The following is a 19733-nucleotide window of genomic DNA, read 5'->3' on the forward strand; positions in this document are numbered from 1 at the left end:
AGGAAGTCTGTTTGATTTAAAGGAAAAACAACCCTAACTGTGGTACAAAACTCCCTTTAATAGCATATACATTTTTGTTTGAAAGTACAAATTTTGGCCAACACTTCTGAAACAAAAACTAATTTAAAAAAAAAAAGAGTTTAACAAGGTCGTGCAGAGATTATATTTAAGTAGCACTTGAAACTTTTCTAGTCATAGTGACCTATAAAACTAGGCCTGGGAATGAAGAAGGACCATAGTCAGCCACTGATGAGGAATAGCACCAAGATCCCTACAGACTCCGTTCCTCATCAATATGAACCAGTTTGAAAGATATCAGGCTGTCCTCAAGTTTAATATTAAATATTAAAGTCAAACGCCTTGAACCACAACTGTTCACCTCAAAATAGGGCTTTGATACTAGAAAAGGTTTTTTCTGAAAACATGTATGAAATGTAGTTTTTGTGCGTTTATCTTTGAACAAGTCTGACAAAGGCCTGGACCAATTGGATGATGGGTTCCTGGCCTTCGTGGCTCGCCTTCGATCCGGGTGTGGAGGGTTTGGACTGAAGGGAGGGGAGCATGCCACTGGCTGGGGATGATGGTGAACCCCTCCTGAAGTGGCGCGACAGGCTGGAGAGAAGAGTGCTCTAAAGTGGGGGGGGGGGGGGGAATTTTGTTATTTTTAACTTAAAGTAATTGAAGAAACTAACACTAATGAGAAAACGTAAAAGGGATTTAGATTAGCCATCAACAAATGAAATATTTTGTTACAAGTATTGGAGTGTTATCCTACAGCCACTAGGGGGCAGCAGCGAGTGGATGTTTATGCATATTTCACACATACCAAGGATCATTACAAGCAATAGGCTGCCATCTAGTGGACGCATGCTTACTATAAGATAGGAAATTACCTAATTAGCATCTACACAGCTAATTTCATTTGTGTTCTTTTCAAGTTAAAATGTAAATAATTTAATATTAGTTTGATGGCAAGAAATTCCTCAAAAATGGAAAAACTTTGACTTTTAAACAGACAATACACAATATTGGAATAAAGTTCAACCTTCTGCACAACCCAACAAAAATAAATTGGTACTAATTTCAGTATTTAACAAAAAACATAAGCGTTTACATGTGAATTAACTATAAATCATTTTGGAGTGTGTGGTTTAAATCTGTTCAATTATATCTGTAATCAAGTGGTTAGATATTATTAAAATGTTTGGAGATTAAATGCCGCATAGAATCTGCACATCAACACAAGCCAGATGGGCTTCACGGCCAACAGGACGGAGGTCTCACCAGTTCAGAGCTGAGCTCCTGTTTGAGCCTCTGTTTGTCACGAGGAAGGATGGCTGGATCTTTGAGACAGCGGACGGCCTGAGAGATCAGGACGTAGAAGCAGTTCTCCATGGTGAACATCAACAATGACCTGAAATCCAAAGGAAAATGTCACAAAAATTATGTGAATAAGAAACCGAGTCAATTTTATTACATGTGCATAAACTTAAAAACAAAAGCTTCACTTACTTCAGAGCCTGGATTTCCTCCAGTGAGGCCAGCGAGGCGATGCTCAGAGAGGCCGGCTCCTTCCTCTTCTCCATCTGAAAATAAGCAGCAGTAAGTCATCGTTTTTGAACTTTTGGTTGATCGACGCGGACCTTTCAGGCATCCCACAGCCCACCTCGCTCAGCGTGCCCAGGGCCACGTTGATGGTGGCCAGCAGGGTCCCGAATGACGGCGCCACATCGGGGTCGAACGCGGGAGTCGTGAAGCTGAGCACAAACAAGGTCCTGTACTCAGCCAGATCCATACACTGAGAAACAAGATGGTCACACTTAACATTTTATGATCCTGCTGATGTAGCTCAGTGTAAATAATCAAGACTAGTCATTTTATTGGGAACTCTTTCAGGCAGTGACCTGGTCCAGCAGTATCTGGCAGCAGTCTGGAGTGAAGTGCTGCAGTGTAGCCAAAGTTTTACTGAGGATCTTCAGCAGGCTGCACTGAACGGCCAACAGGGCCTTCTGCTCGGCCTCCTCTCTCTCTCCTCCTGATGATGATGCTGTTGCTGCTGCATCTTTATTCAAGGTCTGAGGCGGCCGCTGCGTCCTGGTGCCGGCGGGCAACGCCTCACCATTCTTAGACTGAACAGAAAATGCACATTTAGTGATGACAACATCCTCTTCATCTGATTTAAAGTAATAAAAACTCTCAGATCTTAACCTGCAGGTAATGGTGGAGCATCTTTTTGCTGTGGAGCAGGTATGTGCACGTCTGGCACAAGTAACAAAGGTTTATCTACAGAGAGAGCGACAAGAGAAATGGTGAATGAATTAAAAGAGTCTGCGGTTTTCGATGAGGCTGTGATTTCCGCCAGACTTGCCTGCACGTCTCTGAGCAGATTGGGGAGATGGAACTGCCACTCCTTGCAGAAGCTGGAGAGCTGCAGCAGAAATCCCACTGTGTGATCTGCCTCGTCTAAACAGGACAGGCTCTGCACGGTGCGCACCGCGTTCAGACACTGAGGGGAGAGGAAACACAAGGCGGGAACTTCCTGTGATCCGATCTCAACTATTTTAAGTTGTTTAGAGGCAGCCGTAGCAGCAAAACTACAGCTGTGAGCCTTTTCAGGAAAATGTCGTAGCGATAACGAGCTAATTAACAGGCTCGCAAACGGATGTCATGGACTACGATGTTATCAGGGGTCCAACCTGTAATATGCGTTCCTGATGCACTCCAACAAAGTCCAGGGCTTCATTGATGAAGTTGTAGCGAAGCGTCTTGAGGAGACTCTCCATCAGAGACATGCAGAGGCGGTAAACGCCCGGCCAGCAGGCGGAGTCCTGCGACTTCCGAGAGAAACTCTGAGAAACACGAACCATCTGGTTATCAGAAAAATGATGCAGCTCTGAAATCTGGGTTAATATTGGGCCTGTAGGGAAATCTGCGATTTAACCGTTAAAAAAAAAGTCAGATAAAATTGTGACGCCGTCATATCGTCCACGCTGAGATGTGCTAATACAATCTTTTATTTCTAAAAAAAAGTAAACATGAAAAGCTTCTCTGGATGAAACTGCTTATTATAAGGAGACTGACATTCTTCAAATCCTGTAAAAAAAAATAGACTTAATCTATACTTTTCCAGTTTGTTAAGAAATCCTCTACAATAACTACACGCTGTTCCTTCAGTGTAAAGTTTGTTTTTTTACCTGCGATGTGCCGTTTGAGGAAACCTCATACACGCTCAGCAGGGGCAGGCAGATGGTTTGAATGACGCCTGCTCCAGCAACAGCTGCTGCCCCCTAAAAAACATTAATAACCCCCCCCCCTCGTTCCTTTAGATTACAATGGCGTAGAAATGGAGTGTTAAGGTTTAGAGATGTACTTGTGTGTACCTGGGGAGTGCGGGCCAGCGTCAGCAGCAGGTGGAGCGCGGCCTCGGTGAAGAACAGGTTGTGTTTGCAGCGCAGGCTGATCTCCACGGCGCTCAGCACCGACGGCAGGACTGGGACCTTCCTCATCACCAACACCCAGTGCTCACCGTCCTCATCGCTGCGACACAGCTCTTTGGTCAAGTGCAAGGCGAGCACGCACACCTGACAGAGCAGGGAGAGAAAGACAACGGGGCGTGCTGAGCTGAAAACCGACCAAAATCTGAAACCTTCCGGACGAAGAGAGCTGCTCTCAAACATGACGCGTTCTCTCGCTCACCCCGTCTCTCTGGTCCTTCTGCAGACCGCAAGGACAGTCCGTCTCCATGCTGTCCTCCTGCTCCAGCAAGTCTCCCGTCTGACTCATGTGTCGGGTGTTGTCGATGAGCGCCAGCGCCTCGTCCTTCACCGTCTCGCATACGGAGAGCAACAGCTGGGGCAGCTGGGAAATATCTCCGCCTAGTTGGCCAATCGTGCAGATTTCAGCCACTGAACGTTTGACTCAAGTACAGACAAAAGAAGAGGGACGTTTTGTACCGTTGAGACCCTGAATCTGAAGCACAGAGATGAGTGCAGAGAAGATTTTGGCTTTGGTCCGTTCCATCATCTGCTGGTCGGCCTGCAGGACGCTCTCCAGGATCAGGGCGAGGGGAGAGAGGATGTCAGGAGCCGCTGCCACCACACTACGCACAGAGAGAGGAGTTACAGAACTTAATCATGAAACGACACGCAGAGCAGCAGATAAATATTTAAGCAAAATCTTTCACCTGCAGGTACAAGAACCTAACTTGGTACAAATGTTCCCACGAGGCTTGCATTTGTGATTGAAAACTTCAAGATGGCAACCAAGAATAAATGTTTTATTACACTAAATGCCAATACTTATTATAGAGGAATACTTTCTGTCAGATCATTTTAAAATCATACATTTCTAAACATTAAAAAAATTGTAAAGGCTAACGCTGAACTGCTAGGCACAAATGATTTGCAGAAGCTAACTTTAAGCACAAAACAATCTAATAAAGTTAATGGTAAACATGTACGAAAAACAGCTAAAACTAACATTAAAGAAATGCAGAAGCCAGTGCTAAACACAAAATTAGCAGAAGCTGATGCTAACCGCTAAAAGCATTAACAAAATTGTGGAAACAGGTGCTAAGGATAACAAAATTAGCTGAACCGAACACTAACTGCCTCTAAGTCTGAGTCACAGATTTTAGTCTCCTTCCAGGTGACGACTGGCGTTAGACTCCAGATTAGGAGTCTGACTAAGCTGCATGGTATTACTTTAAAGTTGTAAAAACAGGCTGAGCAAAGTCAAAACAGATTTTGTGACATAAAGCCGATTCAAATCATGAAAATGGAAATAATTGTTTTAAAAGGCTCAAAGACGGCGGCCATCTTCTAAGATGCCATCCTGAAATTCAGGTGGCTAATGGGGAATATTATAGACGTACGACCTGGCATGCTAATTTTGATGCTTGTGTTCACATTTGAAAGATTTTTACAGCAAGATGCAGCAGTACGTAGAAGATGTCAAACACACCTCCTCCACGGTTTCAGGAGGATAAGCAGGAGAGTAGCCATCATGGATCCCAGACGAAGACAAGGCACAGATGTGGGTGTGGTGAGCTGCAAATCAGGAGAGGGAAAATTAGAACTGGATTAAAATGAAAAAAAAAAAAAATTTTCAAGCCACGACTTACAGCAGCTTTAGTCCCGTCTAGAACATCCATAAACAGCTTCAGTTTGGTCGAATCCTCTGTTAGATGCATCACATCTGCCTGAAAACATCAGAGCACGACGACTCAGATTTTATGTTTCTCTACCTAACTATCCAAATAAAACAGATTTCACCAACCAGTTTACAGAGAGAAAGAAAATAAAATAATAAATATTAACATAACACACATGGGTGGTGGAAAGAATCAGCAGCATCCGCCACGCAGAAATCAGCATCTGTGTCTCTGGGAAGCAGCAGATGCCCTCCTCCTCCGTCTCTGCCACATGACACACCAACGACTTCACATACTGGGACCAGTAGTCGTAGCGCCGTGCGTTAGAGAACTTTTGAAGCCCATCCTTCAGAGACTGCTCCAGAGAACCACTGTAACATTACACACACACACACACTCACTCAGGGTGTTTTGACACTGCAAAAAGACAAACTACTACCATGTATTTTTGGTCAAGTTTCTAGGGCAAATATTTTAGTGCACTTGAAGTAAAACAGACCTACCTTACAAGCAATTTTTCAGCAAAATATAGGAGCTTGTTTCAAGTCAATAATTTCTTAATAGTGATGGAACAGTACCAGTTCCCCTGGCACATTATTTCACTTATAACATGGGAAAAGTGTCTTGTTATAAGTGAAATAATCTGCCAATAGAACTAGTACTTTTTTTAAATCAATAGTAAGGAATCATTCCTTTAAACAAGCTCCTACATTTTGCTGAAAAGTCACTTGAAAGTGACTTACTTCAAGTGCTCTAAAATAATTTGCCCTAGAAACTAGACCAAAAATACTTGGTAAGATTTTGTGTTTTTACAGAGAAGGATTGATAATAATTCATGTTGAATTTCATTGATGATGGCAGATTCAGGTCGACCAGCTGACCTGACGACGTAGTAAATCTCCAGACCGATGATCTTCATGACGAATGCGCAGGCCTCCAGGACGCATGGCTGTGGATAAATCATACAAGTTGGGTAGTTATGAAATAGTTGGTTCAGAAAAGTCAAAAACAGGATGTGATTTGTTTATTTAACAAAGACCTCTGTGGTGTCCGACGGCGGGGTGAGAGTTCCAAAAAGAGGCGTCGTCAAATTCTCCCAAAATCTTTCCCTGCACAAAAACAACAAAGCACCACGAGATTGTTCCACAACACACCCTTAGAGTAAAGTAAGGTTTGTTTTAGCTGTGTGTTCTCACTTTGTGCGAAGGACGGAGATGGCGCTGTCTCTGCGGTCCTGCCACAGCGCCAGGAGGAAAGCCAGCGCTGCGCGGTGGAGCAGCGGAGGACACCAGTACTTCCCCTGCTGCTTCGAGTCGATCAGCTCCAGCACCACGTGGAGGCAGCTCCACTCGCCCACCAGGAACTCCTGCAGACACAGAAACGTTTTCAATCTAGATGCTCAGCTGCTAAAAAAAAAAAAAAAAAAAACCCCAACAAAAACAAAAAATGGAGTTACGCCAGCGTACCTTTGACCCCTCGTTTCCGTTTTTGACCTCCAGGTTGAGGAAGAGTTCGATGAGGCCGGGCTGCGTTTCCACAGCCACCGTGAGGAACTCCAGGATCATCACCTTGATCCTCATGTCTTCCGTTTTGCTCTGCAGCCGAGCGAGGAAGGCGTCCCTGATGGCGGCCGCGTCGTTGCCGAGGCAGGCGTACACCGACATGGGGGCGACCTGCGGATGAAACTAGTTAAGCTGTCGCTAGTGATAAATCGATGAAAGGCCGGAGGAAGTCTCACCGTGGCAAGCCTTTTCAGCAGCTGGATGGCGAGGCGGGGCAGAGCTGGATCATGTTTGTGGTAAATGTATTTGGCGAGGACGACGACGAGGTTGCTGCCGTGACCGCCGTGCTGCGTCAGCGCCTGCTCCAGCGGGGACACGGCGTCGGACGGCGGCTTCAGGCGGATCACGTTGTTCGTGACGGAGAAAGCCAGTTTGACCGTCTGGATCAGGATCTGGCCTGGACCCTCAGAGCCACAGCTGCAAGAGGACACAAGATTAGTCACCAGTTCAGCGGAAAAACAGCAAACAAGCACAAAATAAAGAACAAAAAAAAAGGCAGATTATTAGGACAAACATATTGAATTGTTCACCTGCTGGGCTGAGCAGCCAGGACGACATCTATGGTGTCCACTCCGACAGCCATGATGTTGACAACGGCCTGGCCAGCCTCTGTGTTGGCCAGGCTGTAGATGCAAAGGGACTGCAGGGTTGGAGTGCTGCAGGGACACAGGAAACAGTTCAGCCTCAAACTTTATTAGACAACTAAACCTTTTCAGTCAATAATAGTTAATATTAATAACCTACTTGATTATTAATTGATTAGCAAAGAGATGACATGTCTGAAATAGTCTAGGATAATAAAGTGTTCGATTGACTAAAATTAGCATGTCAGAGAATAAAAAGATTAATCTACCACATTATCTCTAATTAGTCTATATCTTATTAAAGTATTTAATATTAGTAAAAAGAACAGAAATTTGATTGACCAAACCATGTGCAAACTAGGGCTGGGTGATACAGTTTAACAATAAGATCTTTGATTCTCCATTTCAGATCTGGTTTTAATCTTTTTTGCTCACTTTCCTTTTGGGAGAAAACATTTTCAAAAAGTGGCTTTTAATTCCATCGTCCCTTCTGTGAGTTGTACAATGGCAAATCAGGGCTAAGTTATGACCATTTCTATTCAATTACAAGAATATAGTCATAATATTAGCAGGGGAAAATAAGGTGCAATTTTACCAGAGAAAACATTTAGTTACAAGAAAAAGAGTTTTAACGAGGAAAACAGTAACCAGGATCTTATGTGAGCAGCTCAGTTCCAGTAGTTCATCAAAACTGTTGTTTTGCATCAAAGTTCTGCTTCGGATAATAATTTGATGTTCTAAAACTTATACCAAAGTGTATAAGTTTGGTATACACTTTGGTTTATAACAAATTCCTTATTTGAATTTGTTATTGTTTTGTGTTGGAGTACTCATAAAATTACGACTTTATTCTGCTAATATTATCACATTATACTCGTAATGTTGGGTTTTTTTTTTTTTATCTTAGTGTGACCCTAATCCTCCATCATAAGAGTTGACCTGAATTCAAAGTTCAAATAAAACAAAGCTGTAAAACTTGCTTGTCAAACAAAACTGTGGGTTCTGAGCGTGCTGACATCACTCTGAACTATGGAAATCCAAAGAGTCCATTGGTGGAAAAATAATCCTTACTTTCCAAAAATTAAATCTTCGAAAACTAAAAATGTAAAAAAAAAAAATAATGAAAAATCAATTTCACTCTAGTGCAAACTCTGATATATTCCTAAATCCGTATGGTCCAGCTCTCTGAATCACCAGAAAACTGTGATGATATTTCTGAACTCCATCCATACCTGCCCTGGTTCTCTCCTTCTGGGCTCAGATTGAGAATGGCATGTATCAACTCCAAAATATAGCAACCTGTAGAGACGCACACAAGTCAACTTTTACTCTGGTTTCTCTGTCGCTCTTCCAGAGTGACATAAAGGAAAACAGGAAAGTTCACCTATTCTCTCTCTGACTCCATTGGTGTTGTAGCGCCACTTGTGGTACGTTGGCAGCATCTCCTTTAACACCAGCAGCACACAGGGAATGAGGCCTTTGCTCTGGGTGTTTCCAAGCTGCCCCTGAAGGAGATATAAGTGATGCAATGCATTACTAAAAACCAGAACTAAGACTCAAATATCATGCTTTAAAAAAATAAATAAATAAATGTTTACCTTCACCAAGGTTGTAATGAGACGAAGGAAGGCGATTGTTACAGCGTACTCTCCTCTGGGTTGCTCAATCTGCACCAGCAGGTTGCCGTAGTTACCTGCCTTCATTCCCTCAGCACTAAGACAAAAGAAATATTAGTCTGATGTTTTACAGATAAGATCAACATTCGTCAGAATTCGATCTGGTTTATTAGGGGTGGCATTACCTGACACACTGGGCCATGTTGGTCAGAGGGTTGGAGGCGAAGGGGAGGAAGCCAGTGTGATGCAGACTGGACCACACCTGAGAGGAAATAAACACAGTTCAATTCAGTTTAATTCAATTCATTTCAGAAATACTTTATTGATCCCAAAAGGGAAATTAAATAATTTATTCATATTTTTCAAAGAGTTATTGTAGATAGTAAAGGCTGTTGGCAGAAAAGATCTCTTGTAGCAGTCTGTATCACAGCAAATCTCAAGAAGTCTCTGACTGAAGATACTCTGTCATACACTTCTTCCACAATGCATTCACTTTGAGCATTTTCAAGGTAAGTTTTCAAATTTTTCCAGCTACACACTTAGCAATAAAAAACAGTACAAATACACACAAAACAAACATTTCAATTCACAATTTTATGATTTGATTTATTACTGTTATCAATAATATATTATAACTGTATTCTACATTCTGGAATAAAGTGAACTAAAACATAACAAAATGTTATGTTTTAGTAACAAAATGTTATGTTTTAGTAACAAAATGTTATGTTTTGAAATGTCTTTTGTGTTAATGTACACTGCTCAAAAAAATAAAGGCAACACTTAAACAACACAATATAACTCCAAGTACATCAAACTTCTGTGAAATCAAACTGTCTTAGAAGCAACACTGATTGACAATCAATTTCACCTGCTGTTGTGCAAATGGAACTTTGTACAGAACAAAGTATTCAATGAGAATATTTCTTTCATTCAGATCTAGGATGTGTTATTTGAGTGTTCCCTTTATTTTTTGAGCAGTTTATATTACCTACCTGCTCAAATTAAATGCTTAAACACAAGAAAGTTACAAAAAAAAAAAATCTCTAAAAACTGTTCTTGCTACGCTTTCTGGCATTTAGCAAATAGAAATAATCTTGGTAACTTTAACTGACATAAAACAAGGGACGTTTGGTTTGATTTAATTTAAAAAAATATGTGTGTCATTATTAGGTCTATGAAATTAGGTGGTTTAAATAACATTTTCCAAATTTAGGCTTTTAATCAAACACTAGACTGCACTTTATTATAAAACTGTGCGGTTTGGGATATGAAGGACTTTCAAGGACTATACACAGAAATCAAGCAATTCCCAAACCTTGAACACACCTAATTGAAATTGAAGCATTTCCAAGGATTTCTAGCCCCTTTACAAAACCCTGATAAGGGCAAGAAAATGAGAGACAAACGACCTGAATCTCCCTGCTTCAATCATACACACCTTCCCTGGCATCCTGGCAGCCAGCACAGAGAGACAGTTCACACAGGAGGCGATCACATCCACCGGAGGGTTGATGACTGAAGTCAATCTGACACAGGAGACAGGTGCAAGATCAAGACTATATAAAAATAAATAAATATATAACCTACAAGTTTCAATAAGTTTGTCTGACGTTAGGTTACCTCTGCAGCAACATGTAGATGCGTGAGGTGAGAGGCAGCAAGCAGTCGGACACTGTCCAGTCGGTGCTGATGATCTTATGGACCAGATCCAGGATGGGCTTCGCGCGCGCGCAGTGAGCCAGGACGTCTAGCACAAACAGGGTTACAGTGCTGAATTAATTAGACATTCCAAAACCTGTTTTTACATGATTAACTGTTTAATTTGAATAAACTAGAAAAAGCTTTTGATGACAAAATACTGTCAATGACTCCAAAACAGCAAAAAGCTGACAAACTTTGGTAAACATTAAAGATTGTTTAAATTCTAGCAATATGCAACAATCAAATCAAGGTTAGACTCTAAATAAAGTAAAAAAGTATGCTTTTTACTTTATTTTCTTTCTTTTTTAAAAAACAAAAATCAGGAAATTTTAATGCTGCATTTATGCAAAAAAGGCATCGAGTCCTTATATTACATAGTATATGGACATATTTTTCATTAGGGTTATATTTCTGCATTAAACATATTTTTCTGTTTGTATTGGGTCCTATTTTTATTGAAATATACTATGTTGTGTATGTGGGATGCCTATATAAAACACGTTACATTTTTAAAAATTATATTTCAATACATTAATGTGCATCAGTTACTCACAAAAATGAACTGGAAACGAAACAAAACTAAATTCACTGAAGTCCAAAGAAAAACTTTAAAACAGATGTAGAAAGCCTGGTAAGCTTCTGATCACAAACACTTTAAAAAATTATTTAAAAAATTGGAATAACTTAAAACCTCTCCAAAGTACTTAACAATGATGAATTAAAAACCAATTTGTTGAAGAATTCCTTGATTTGAAATTTTTAAGTGCAATTTCAGAGTAAAAATTTGCATTTGTTATCACTGACAATTTTCTATTCATACCTAAAGTTTCTTAAGTTGACTGGAGCTGGACTAAAAAAAATAACAAAATAACAAAAGTTCATCTATACGGAAGAGGATTAGGGCCACCAGAGAAAAAATTTTTTTTTGAGATTAAAGTGAGAATTCTGACTTTCTGACTTCATTCTCAGAATTCTGACTTTCTGACTTCATTCTCAGAATTCTGACTTTCTGACTTCATTCTCAGAATTCTGACTTCAATCTCAGAATTCTGACTTCAATCTCAGAATTCTGACTTCAATCTCAGAATTCTGACTTCATTCTCAGAATTCTGACTTCAATCTCAGAATTCTGACTTTAATCTCAGAATTCTGACTTTCTGACTTTAATCTCAGAATTCTGACTTCATTCTCAGAATTCGGATTTCTGACATCAATCTCAGAATTCTGACTTTCTGACTTCAATCTCAGAATTTTGACTTCAATCTCAGAATTTTGACTTCATTCTCAGAATTCTGACTTCATTCTCAGAATTCTGACTTCAATCTCTGAATTCTGACTTTCTGACTTCAATCTCAGAATTTTGACTTCAATCTCAGAATTTTGACTTCAATCTCAGAATTCTGACTTGAATCTCAGAATTCTGACTTCAATCTCAGAATTCTGACTTCAATCTCAGAATTCTGACTTCAATCTCAGAATTCTGACTTCAATCTCAGAATTCTGACTTCAATCTCAGAATTCTGACTTCAATCTCAGAATTCTGACTTCAATCTCAGAATTCTGACTTCATTCTCAGAATTCTGACTTCAATCTCAGAATTCTGACTTCAATCTCAGAATTCTGACATCAATCTCAGAATTCTGACTTCAATCTCAGAATTCTGACTTCAATCTCTGAATTCTGACTTTCTGACTTCATTCTCAGAATTCTGACTTCAATCTCAGAATTCTGACTTCATTCTCAGAATTCTGACTTCAATCTCAGAATTCTGACTTCAATCTCAGAATTCTGACTTCAATCTCAGAATTCTGACTTTCTCACATCAATCTCAGAATTCTGACTTTCTGACTTCAACCTCAGAATACTGACTTCAATCTCAGAATACTGACTTCAATCTCAGAATTCTGACTTCAATCTCAGAATTCTGACTTCATTCTCAGAATTCTGACTTCAATCTCAGAATTCTGACTTTAATCTCAGAATTCTGACTTTCTGACTTTAATCTCAGAATTCTGACTTCATTCTCAGAATTCGGATTTCTGACTTCAATCTCAGAATTCTGACTTTAATCTCAGAATTCTGACTTTCTGACTTTAATCTCAGAATTCTGACTTCATTCTCAGAATTCGGATTTCTGACATCAATCTCAGAATTCTGACTTTCTGACTTCATTCTCAGAATTGTGACTACAATTTCAGAATTCTGACTTCAATCTCAGAATTTTGACTTCAATCTCAGAATTCTGACTTCATTCTCAGAATTCTGACTTCATTCTCAGAATTCTGACTTCAATCTCAGAATTCTGACTTCATTCTCAGAATTCTGACTTCAATCTCAGAATTCTGACTTTAATCTCAGAATTCTGACTTCATTCTCAGAATTCGGATTTCTGACATCAATCTCAGAATTCTGACTTTCTGACTTCAATCTCAGAATTTTGACTTCAATCTCAGAATTCTGACTTCATTCTCAGAATTCTGACTTCAATCTCTGAATTCTGACTTTCTGACTTCAATCTCAGAATTTTGACTTCAATCTCAGAATTTTGACTTCAATCTCAGAATTCTGACTTCAATCTCAGAATTCTGACTTCAATCTCAGAATTCTGACTTCAATCTCAGAATTCTGACTTCAATCTCAGAATTCTGACTTCAATCTCAGAATTCTGACTTCATTCTCAGAATTCTGACTTCATTCTCAGAATTCTGACTTCAATCTCAGAATTCTGACATCAATCTCAGAATTCTGACTTCAATCTCAGAATTCTGACTTTCTGACTTCATTCTCAGAATTCTGACATCAATCTCAGAATTCTGACTTCAATCTCAGAATTCTGACTTCAATCTCAGAATTCTGACTTCATTCTCAGAATTCTGACTTCAATCTCTGAATTCTGACTTTCTGACTTCAATCTCAGAATTTTGACTTCAATCTCAGAATTTTGACTTCAATCTCAGAATTCTGACTTCAATCTCAGAATTCTGACTTCATTCTCAGAATTCTGACTTCAATCTCAGAATTCTGACTTCAATCTCAGAATTCTGACTTCAATCTCAAAATTCTGACTTTCTGACATCAATCTCAGAATTCTGACTTCAATCTCAGAATTCTGACTTTAATCTCAGAATTCTGACTTCTTCAAGAAGTTTCCACTTAGGAATGCTTTGTTTGATATGAAAGTGACACTTTTTCCTGCTTTAATATTCTTGAGCCCACACTAGGAATCTTAAATACAGACTAAAAGCATCATGGTTATATATTTGCTGTGCTTCCAGCCTGTCGCTCAGCTGTATGACGTACCTGCAGTGGAGACGACGTGCAGCAGCATCTCCACCTCGCAGGTGAACAGAGTCCAGGCACTGTAAGAGTAGTCCCACCTCACCATGTAGCCCTGTTCCCCTGCAATCATAACCTGGCCCAGCACTCCCTGGGGCATCCAGAGGTTAGCCTGCCCTGAACCTAAAGAAAAATGATGGGATAAAGATGCTCTTATTTCTAAACTATAAATAACGTCAAACATCTGTGTGCAAATGTGAACCAAAACAAACCCAAAGGGTAGAGTAGTTTTGGAGCCTGTCTTCTCCACAATGTCTCATCGTCCTTAGAAATGATATCAATGGGTTTGTGTTTGTAAACTTGTGTGTAGAAGGACATCTTGTCCAAGAAGTTATACACCTGCCAAACACAAGCATAAACACTGAGGTGTCTGTACAAAGAGAGGCTCCCATACATCTGGTCAGGGAGACATTTTACCTTCTTTACAGTCAACTTGTTCGACACGAGTGCGGTCAGCAGCTGCAGCAGAGGTCCGATCTTGTGAGGGAACATCCCAGCTGCACTGTCTAGGATCATCCCTAGTCCCCTGTTTGGCTTCTAGATTCAAATTTAGACAAACATGACGGATTGACAGCAAAAAATACACTGGTAGCTATGTTTTATCTCCCCTTCCTTTGGCATTTTGTCTCACCATTTCCCAAAAGACTTCAGCTAAACTGGGAGCAGAGAGGACCTCACAGGCAGCATCGATCAAGTGAGAGCCCTCCACACCATTGGCCTGCAGCAGATTACAAGAGAGCCGGTTACCGGCACATACATCGATTTCTCTTAAACACATAAACGCCAGGCAGGACCTGTAAGCTCTCTTCTTCAAACGACGTGATCACGAATGACAGCAGGCCATAAATACACATCTTGGCTGTGCTTGCTGTACACTGGAAAGGCAGAATCAAAAAGATGACTTGAAAATTAAGTTACCTACACAAGGGCAACAACATAAAATGCTCAACTGTTTTTGCATTTTTTAAGCCTTTTGTGATGCACAATTTTTGCTGTCTTACATTATTTCCTGAGACTCCGAGTCCCTTCAGCATCGATGAAAGATACTGGAAAACCCCCAGCTGCAGCGCCGTGTTGCCTATCCTCCGCATCACAGGATTGGACTCGTCAGGTCTGAGGGTGTGTCTCAACAGGACCCAGGACAGCAGAACAGGGCCATGATGAGGGATGTCCCCAAATGTCAACAGCAGCTGATCCATCTCCTGGAGGAAAAATAAATAAATAGGAAAAATACAGATGTCACAAAATAAATTAAGAAAACTTCTTCCCTATAAATTCACTCTGCTCTTATTGTGGAAAAAAAAAGAAAACTGATTATCTCTTCTTCAATTAAAGGTTTGTGTCAAACCTTAATGACGTCAGGAGCCCCGGAAAACTGGTGCTGCTCTGGGCAATCCTCCAGAGCACACTTGTGCAGAAAGTCTATGTCCATTCCCTCCACCAGGATGAGAGAGCTCAGGTATCTGCCAGCCGGAGAAACGCAACAGATCAATTAAAACTATATCAACAAGAACGATTAGAAAACTAATCATGAAAAAAAAAGCCTTTATTGACGTGGAGATTCAAAGTAGAAGTAGTTGTGCAGCAAAAATAGATAAAGTCAGATCATGTTGTGCGTTTTTGTTTGAGATGTTTAAATTTCATGAAATTGCATAAAACTGGTCAATATCATGATACCGGTCCAAGCCGACTCTCTATAAAGAGACCTACCCAATCCTGTCAACCAGTGCATCCATGTTCTTGTCAACCAGGTGTCTGTTGGTCTGCCTTAAGCCGAAGCCTTGTTCTTTGAACATTTTGGTGAAGTTCAGAAGGTCAGACGGGCTCATCTCAAAGTAGGCGTAGTACAGGAAGATGATCTCCAGCAGCAGAGACTGCTCTCTCAAACACTGCATGAACCACCGGGAGACCTGCCGCTCGGTCTGAACAAAAACACAAACAATCCCAACTGGTACTTATGACAAAAGAGGTCACACCTCGTTGTGAGTTTTCCACATACAGCATGGCGCAAGTATTCATGTAATAAACTTTTTAAATACAAGATTTCAATCCCAAACAATCTTGCAATATATTGGGATTTTGAGCAACTTCACTGCAAAAACAAAATCTTATCAAGTGTTTTTGGTCTGGTTTCTAGTGCAAATATCTTAGTACACTTGAATAAGACAAAACTAACTCAAAAGTACTTTTTCAGCAAGACACAGGAGTTTGTTTTAAGTCAATAATTCCTTAACATAACAAGACATTTTTCCGTGTTATAAGAGAAATAATCTGCCATTAGAATTAGTACTTTCTAATCAATATTAATTATGTACTTAAAACAAGGTATATCTTGCTGAAAAGTTGCTTTTAGTTAGTTTTCTCTTAAAACATGTGTACTAAGATATTTGCACTAGAAAATAGACCAGAAAATACTGCTGGTCTAACTATTTCACAATTACTAACTACTTTGTGTTGGCTTGCCAGACGAAAACAAAAGAGTTGTGAAACACCCTTACCATGAGGTTGCCGTGGGTTTCCCATGTCGGTGCTTCGGCCTTGAAGAGATTCTCAAACTGTGACTGATAGCTGCTCACCAGGTCTTTCTCCAGTTTATTGACACAGTTACTGTACTCGGTCTACACACACACACAAGCAAACACCTGAAATTGAATAAGAGAACCCATAACCTTTGTCATCAAGAAGTGGATGACCAAATATGTTTGTGACCTCTCACCCGATAGGGATGACGTTCATCCTGAAAGTATGTGAGCAGCAGCAGAACACATCTAAGCAGACACATCCGCTCCTCATAATAGTAATCAGCTATCTGTGGAAACAATTACAGAAACAGTCAGATTTAAAAACTGCCACCAGGACAGTTGCAATTCAGCAGCATACTTTTAGACTCACCTTTAGAAGGAGTCCCTGGCTTTGCCGCTCATCCGTAAGAACAACCTGTAGAGACAAACATTTTTTAATCATCACCAGTAATGCAGCAGCTCTTCCTCTTTATGTCATGTGATTAAAAAAGGCTGATGGAGAACAAAAAAGAATACTTTTAAGGAATCTCGGGTCCCTCTATAGTCCTCCTGGAGATAGCATTGTAAAAGCTGCACACTCTGCTGCTCATCCAGATTCTGTGAGATTTATGAACACACATCTTAGCACATTCTCTGAAAGCTGTTATGTGTGTGTTTACTCAAAGAATACTCTGAATTCGTACCAATAATTTACTGATCCTAAAGCCAAAGTCCTTCAGAGGTTGTGCCACATTTTTCTTCTCCTTCACTTTCCCAGCAGAGGATGAGCTACAGCAAAGGAAGCTGACAATTACTCTTTCTGTGAATAATAATGATGAATGTGACGTGAAAATACTTTGCTGTCTCTACCTGGGTGGCTTGTAGTAACCAAGTCCTTGATGCAGTCTGTCCCAGTGTCTGTCAAGTTCTCCCTCGATCTGAGCCTGCCACCATCCAAAACAAATATCTGTTTGCTTTTTTTATTCGGTGTACACGTTACCAGAAATAAACTGATAAATTAAATGTTCAGCAAGGTCACAAAAGTACAGAGGAGACAAACCGGCTCTCTCAACGCAGATCTCCCCAGCAAAATCGTCCATAACTCTCGACAGCTTCTGAAAAAAAGGTGAAAGTGGTGTATTTAGGCAAAGTGATGCAGATTGCTGTGTTAATGCCCATCAGCAGCACTGAACTGTTTTCAGTTTTTATACTCTGAACATTTTAGGGATTTGAACAACTGAGCTCTGATAGCTCTGGGTGCTTTGATGTGTTCTTGGCGATTTGATCACCACTTTGACAATAAGTTTGTATTAGAGCTACGTATTATATCAAATTGGATTGTGTTTACAATATTGTAATCACAAAGAAATCCTTAGATGCTCTATGTGGTAGGATATGCATACAAATTCTGCCTGCAAAAAACATATTTGTTCTTTTGGATAGACTTTTTTGTTGCAAATCACTGGTTCTAACATTCTCAACAACATGCCGAAATTAAATTAAACTGATACCAAAATGACATTAAAACAAGTAATGGAGACATTAAATGAATGCAATTTAATGAATCTTGTTGATTATATAATCACAATCATTGTAATCATAGTTACTTGTCAACCACAGAATTCTCTTACAAATATAATAAACCATTTCAATTGCGCTGCAAGTACCCGGTTCTTACATATTTATTGTTTATTTAAAAATTATTTCCTTTTCCAAACTCAGTTTTAGCACATTTACAATATAAATACAAAACTCACTTTGTAAAGCAAATATTTCTACACTGCTTAACATTTAAATACGCAAGTCACAAAAACCATGAATAAACAGAAACAACATGGAAAACAGACATTTGTTCTCCAAAGGGTTCTTGGTCTAAATAACACAGGCTTCACCACCATTACCCCTAAATAAGACCTATCCACAAAACCTTATGGTGTCTGTGCACACATACATAAATGGTTTTCAGTTAGTAAGTAAATAGATCAATCTAGTTATCCGTACTGATATTTATGTCATAGTAACTCAAAACCTTTAAATAAAATGCAGCTGGAAAAAATATACTTCATAATTTCAAATATTTATTATTCAGACAAACAGGACATGAAATAGCCTGACAACATTTTGTTCAATTTCACGTTTCCATACTATATATATTTTTTAAAACAGGAAAAATACTATTAAATTGCAAATTGCTGAAGACAAAATAGAAACACAGGCGGAACATTGAGATGTCAAATGGCCTTTTCATTATCTGTTTAGCACGCTCATTACAAGTACAGCTAATAAACTCTACTCCACATATTTACAATAATTAATCTGCTATTGTTTTGATTTGGCATCATTAAGCCTAACAATGTTCTATTAGATCAAACTAATAAATTGTGACAGTTAGAAAATTGAATATTGAATTCAGTTCTCAAATCGATCTTCAAGCTGTAAAACTCTATAAATTATTTTACACTTAACTAACTTAAGCTAACTTCGTTGTCATATCTCTAATCAACAGTTCCGTTAGTTTGTCCATTATCGCATAGCTTTATTTAATCCGTGACGAGCAGTGATAGTTGTTGAAGATAATACAGAGATAATTTAATTTAAAATAACTTATTTGTTCATTAAAATAACGAGTAATTTCAATAGCTGACTTTTGTAGCTATTGTTGACATGCGGCGCCGCGCTGAAAAAAAGCCTTTCAAACGTTAGCAGCAGTTGCTAAGCTAACTAAGCGTGGCGCTAACTGTTAAAAAGACGAACAGTCAAACGCGTCGGTTACCTTGAATTAAAAGTTGAAGCTATGTTTATACATGTTTACCCTCCAGTGGGTTTTGTTAAGTCTGCAGGCCTTTTTAATATTAAATGAAGTTTGTGTGGTTGTTACTACCTGACGCTGATCTCTGATTCCGCCATCTTCGCCTCGGCTCTGTGATTGGTCGGTGAGAACTGGCCCGTCACATCAGATTCTTCTTCTGGAGCGAGCGTTGCACGTCAGAATTGGTCTAGCGCCATCTTATGGAAGGAGATTGTAAGGTCAAGTCAAAGCTTCCACCGTTATTTTTTGCACGATTTCATGACATGAACTCAGTAATAAAACACAATTCTCACCATTTTACCGAGACCTCCCAACGAAAGGAATATTCCATCTTAATTTTAAGATTCTGGGTTACAAGATTCTGGCCGTATAATCTATTTTAGAAAATTATATACCTTTTGAATAAACTCACATTTTAATTTTTACTGCAATCTATTTTCAAATTAGGAAAATATTATAAAACATAAAA

The 19733-nt window shown here is 39.6% G+C and overlaps 1 protein-coding gene across 2 annotated transcripts; it reads right to left on the reverse strand.

Annotated features, from left to right (window-relative positions):
• Nucleotides 1–38: 38 nt before the first annotated feature.
• nup188 (nucleoporin 188) lies at nucleotides 39–19428 on the reverse strand. Of its 2 annotated transcripts, none has more exons than XM_014468648.2 (43): nucleotides 19337–19428; nucleotides 17516–17570; nucleotides 17326–17399; nucleotides 17160–17244; nucleotides 16993–17073; nucleotides 16847–16891; nucleotides 16671–16763; nucleotides 16453–16572; nucleotides 15665–15876; nucleotides 15303–15417; nucleotides 14956–15156; nucleotides 14749–14829; nucleotides 14586–14672; nucleotides 14372–14491; nucleotides 14167–14293; nucleotides 13919–14077; nucleotides 10538–10664; nucleotides 10356–10443; nucleotides 9100–9176; nucleotides 8897–9011; nucleotides 8683–8803; nucleotides 8531–8597; nucleotides 7245–7370; nucleotides 6891–7131; nucleotides 6619–6825; nucleotides 6349–6518; nucleotides 6192–6261; nucleotides 6034–6101; nucleotides 5328–5523; nucleotides 5123–5200; nucleotides 4963–5048; nucleotides 3954–4099; nucleotides 3697–3875; nucleotides 3381–3581; nucleotides 3195–3287; nucleotides 2697–2849; nucleotides 2369–2506; nucleotides 2209–2283; nucleotides 1905–2129; nucleotides 1667–1798; nucleotides 1513–1586; nucleotides 1285–1414; nucleotides 39–629 (listed from the first exon to the last, which is right to left on the reverse strand). In XM_014468648.2, exons 1-43 carry the CDS (start codon nucleotides 19360–19362, stop codon nucleotides 450–452), a joined length of 5244 nt encoding a protein of 1747 aa, XP_014324134.1. In that variant the 5' UTR covers nucleotides 19363–19428; the 3' UTR covers nucleotides 39–449. The 2 variants fall into 2 exon arrangements, with proteins under 2 accessions (XP_014324134.1, XP_023194493.1); XM_023338725.1 differs by having other exon boundaries at nucleotides 17516–17567; nucleotides 19337–19379.
• Nucleotides 19429–19733: the final 305 nt, after the last annotated feature.

The sequence above is a fragment of the Xiphophorus maculatus genome, chromosome 8 (genome assembly GCF_002775205.1).
Source record: "Xiphophorus maculatus strain JP 163 A chromosome 8, X_maculatus-5.0-male, whole genome shotgun sequence".
NCBI lineage: Eukaryota > Metazoa > Chordata > Actinopteri > Cyprinodontiformes > Poeciliidae > Xiphophorus > Xiphophorus maculatus.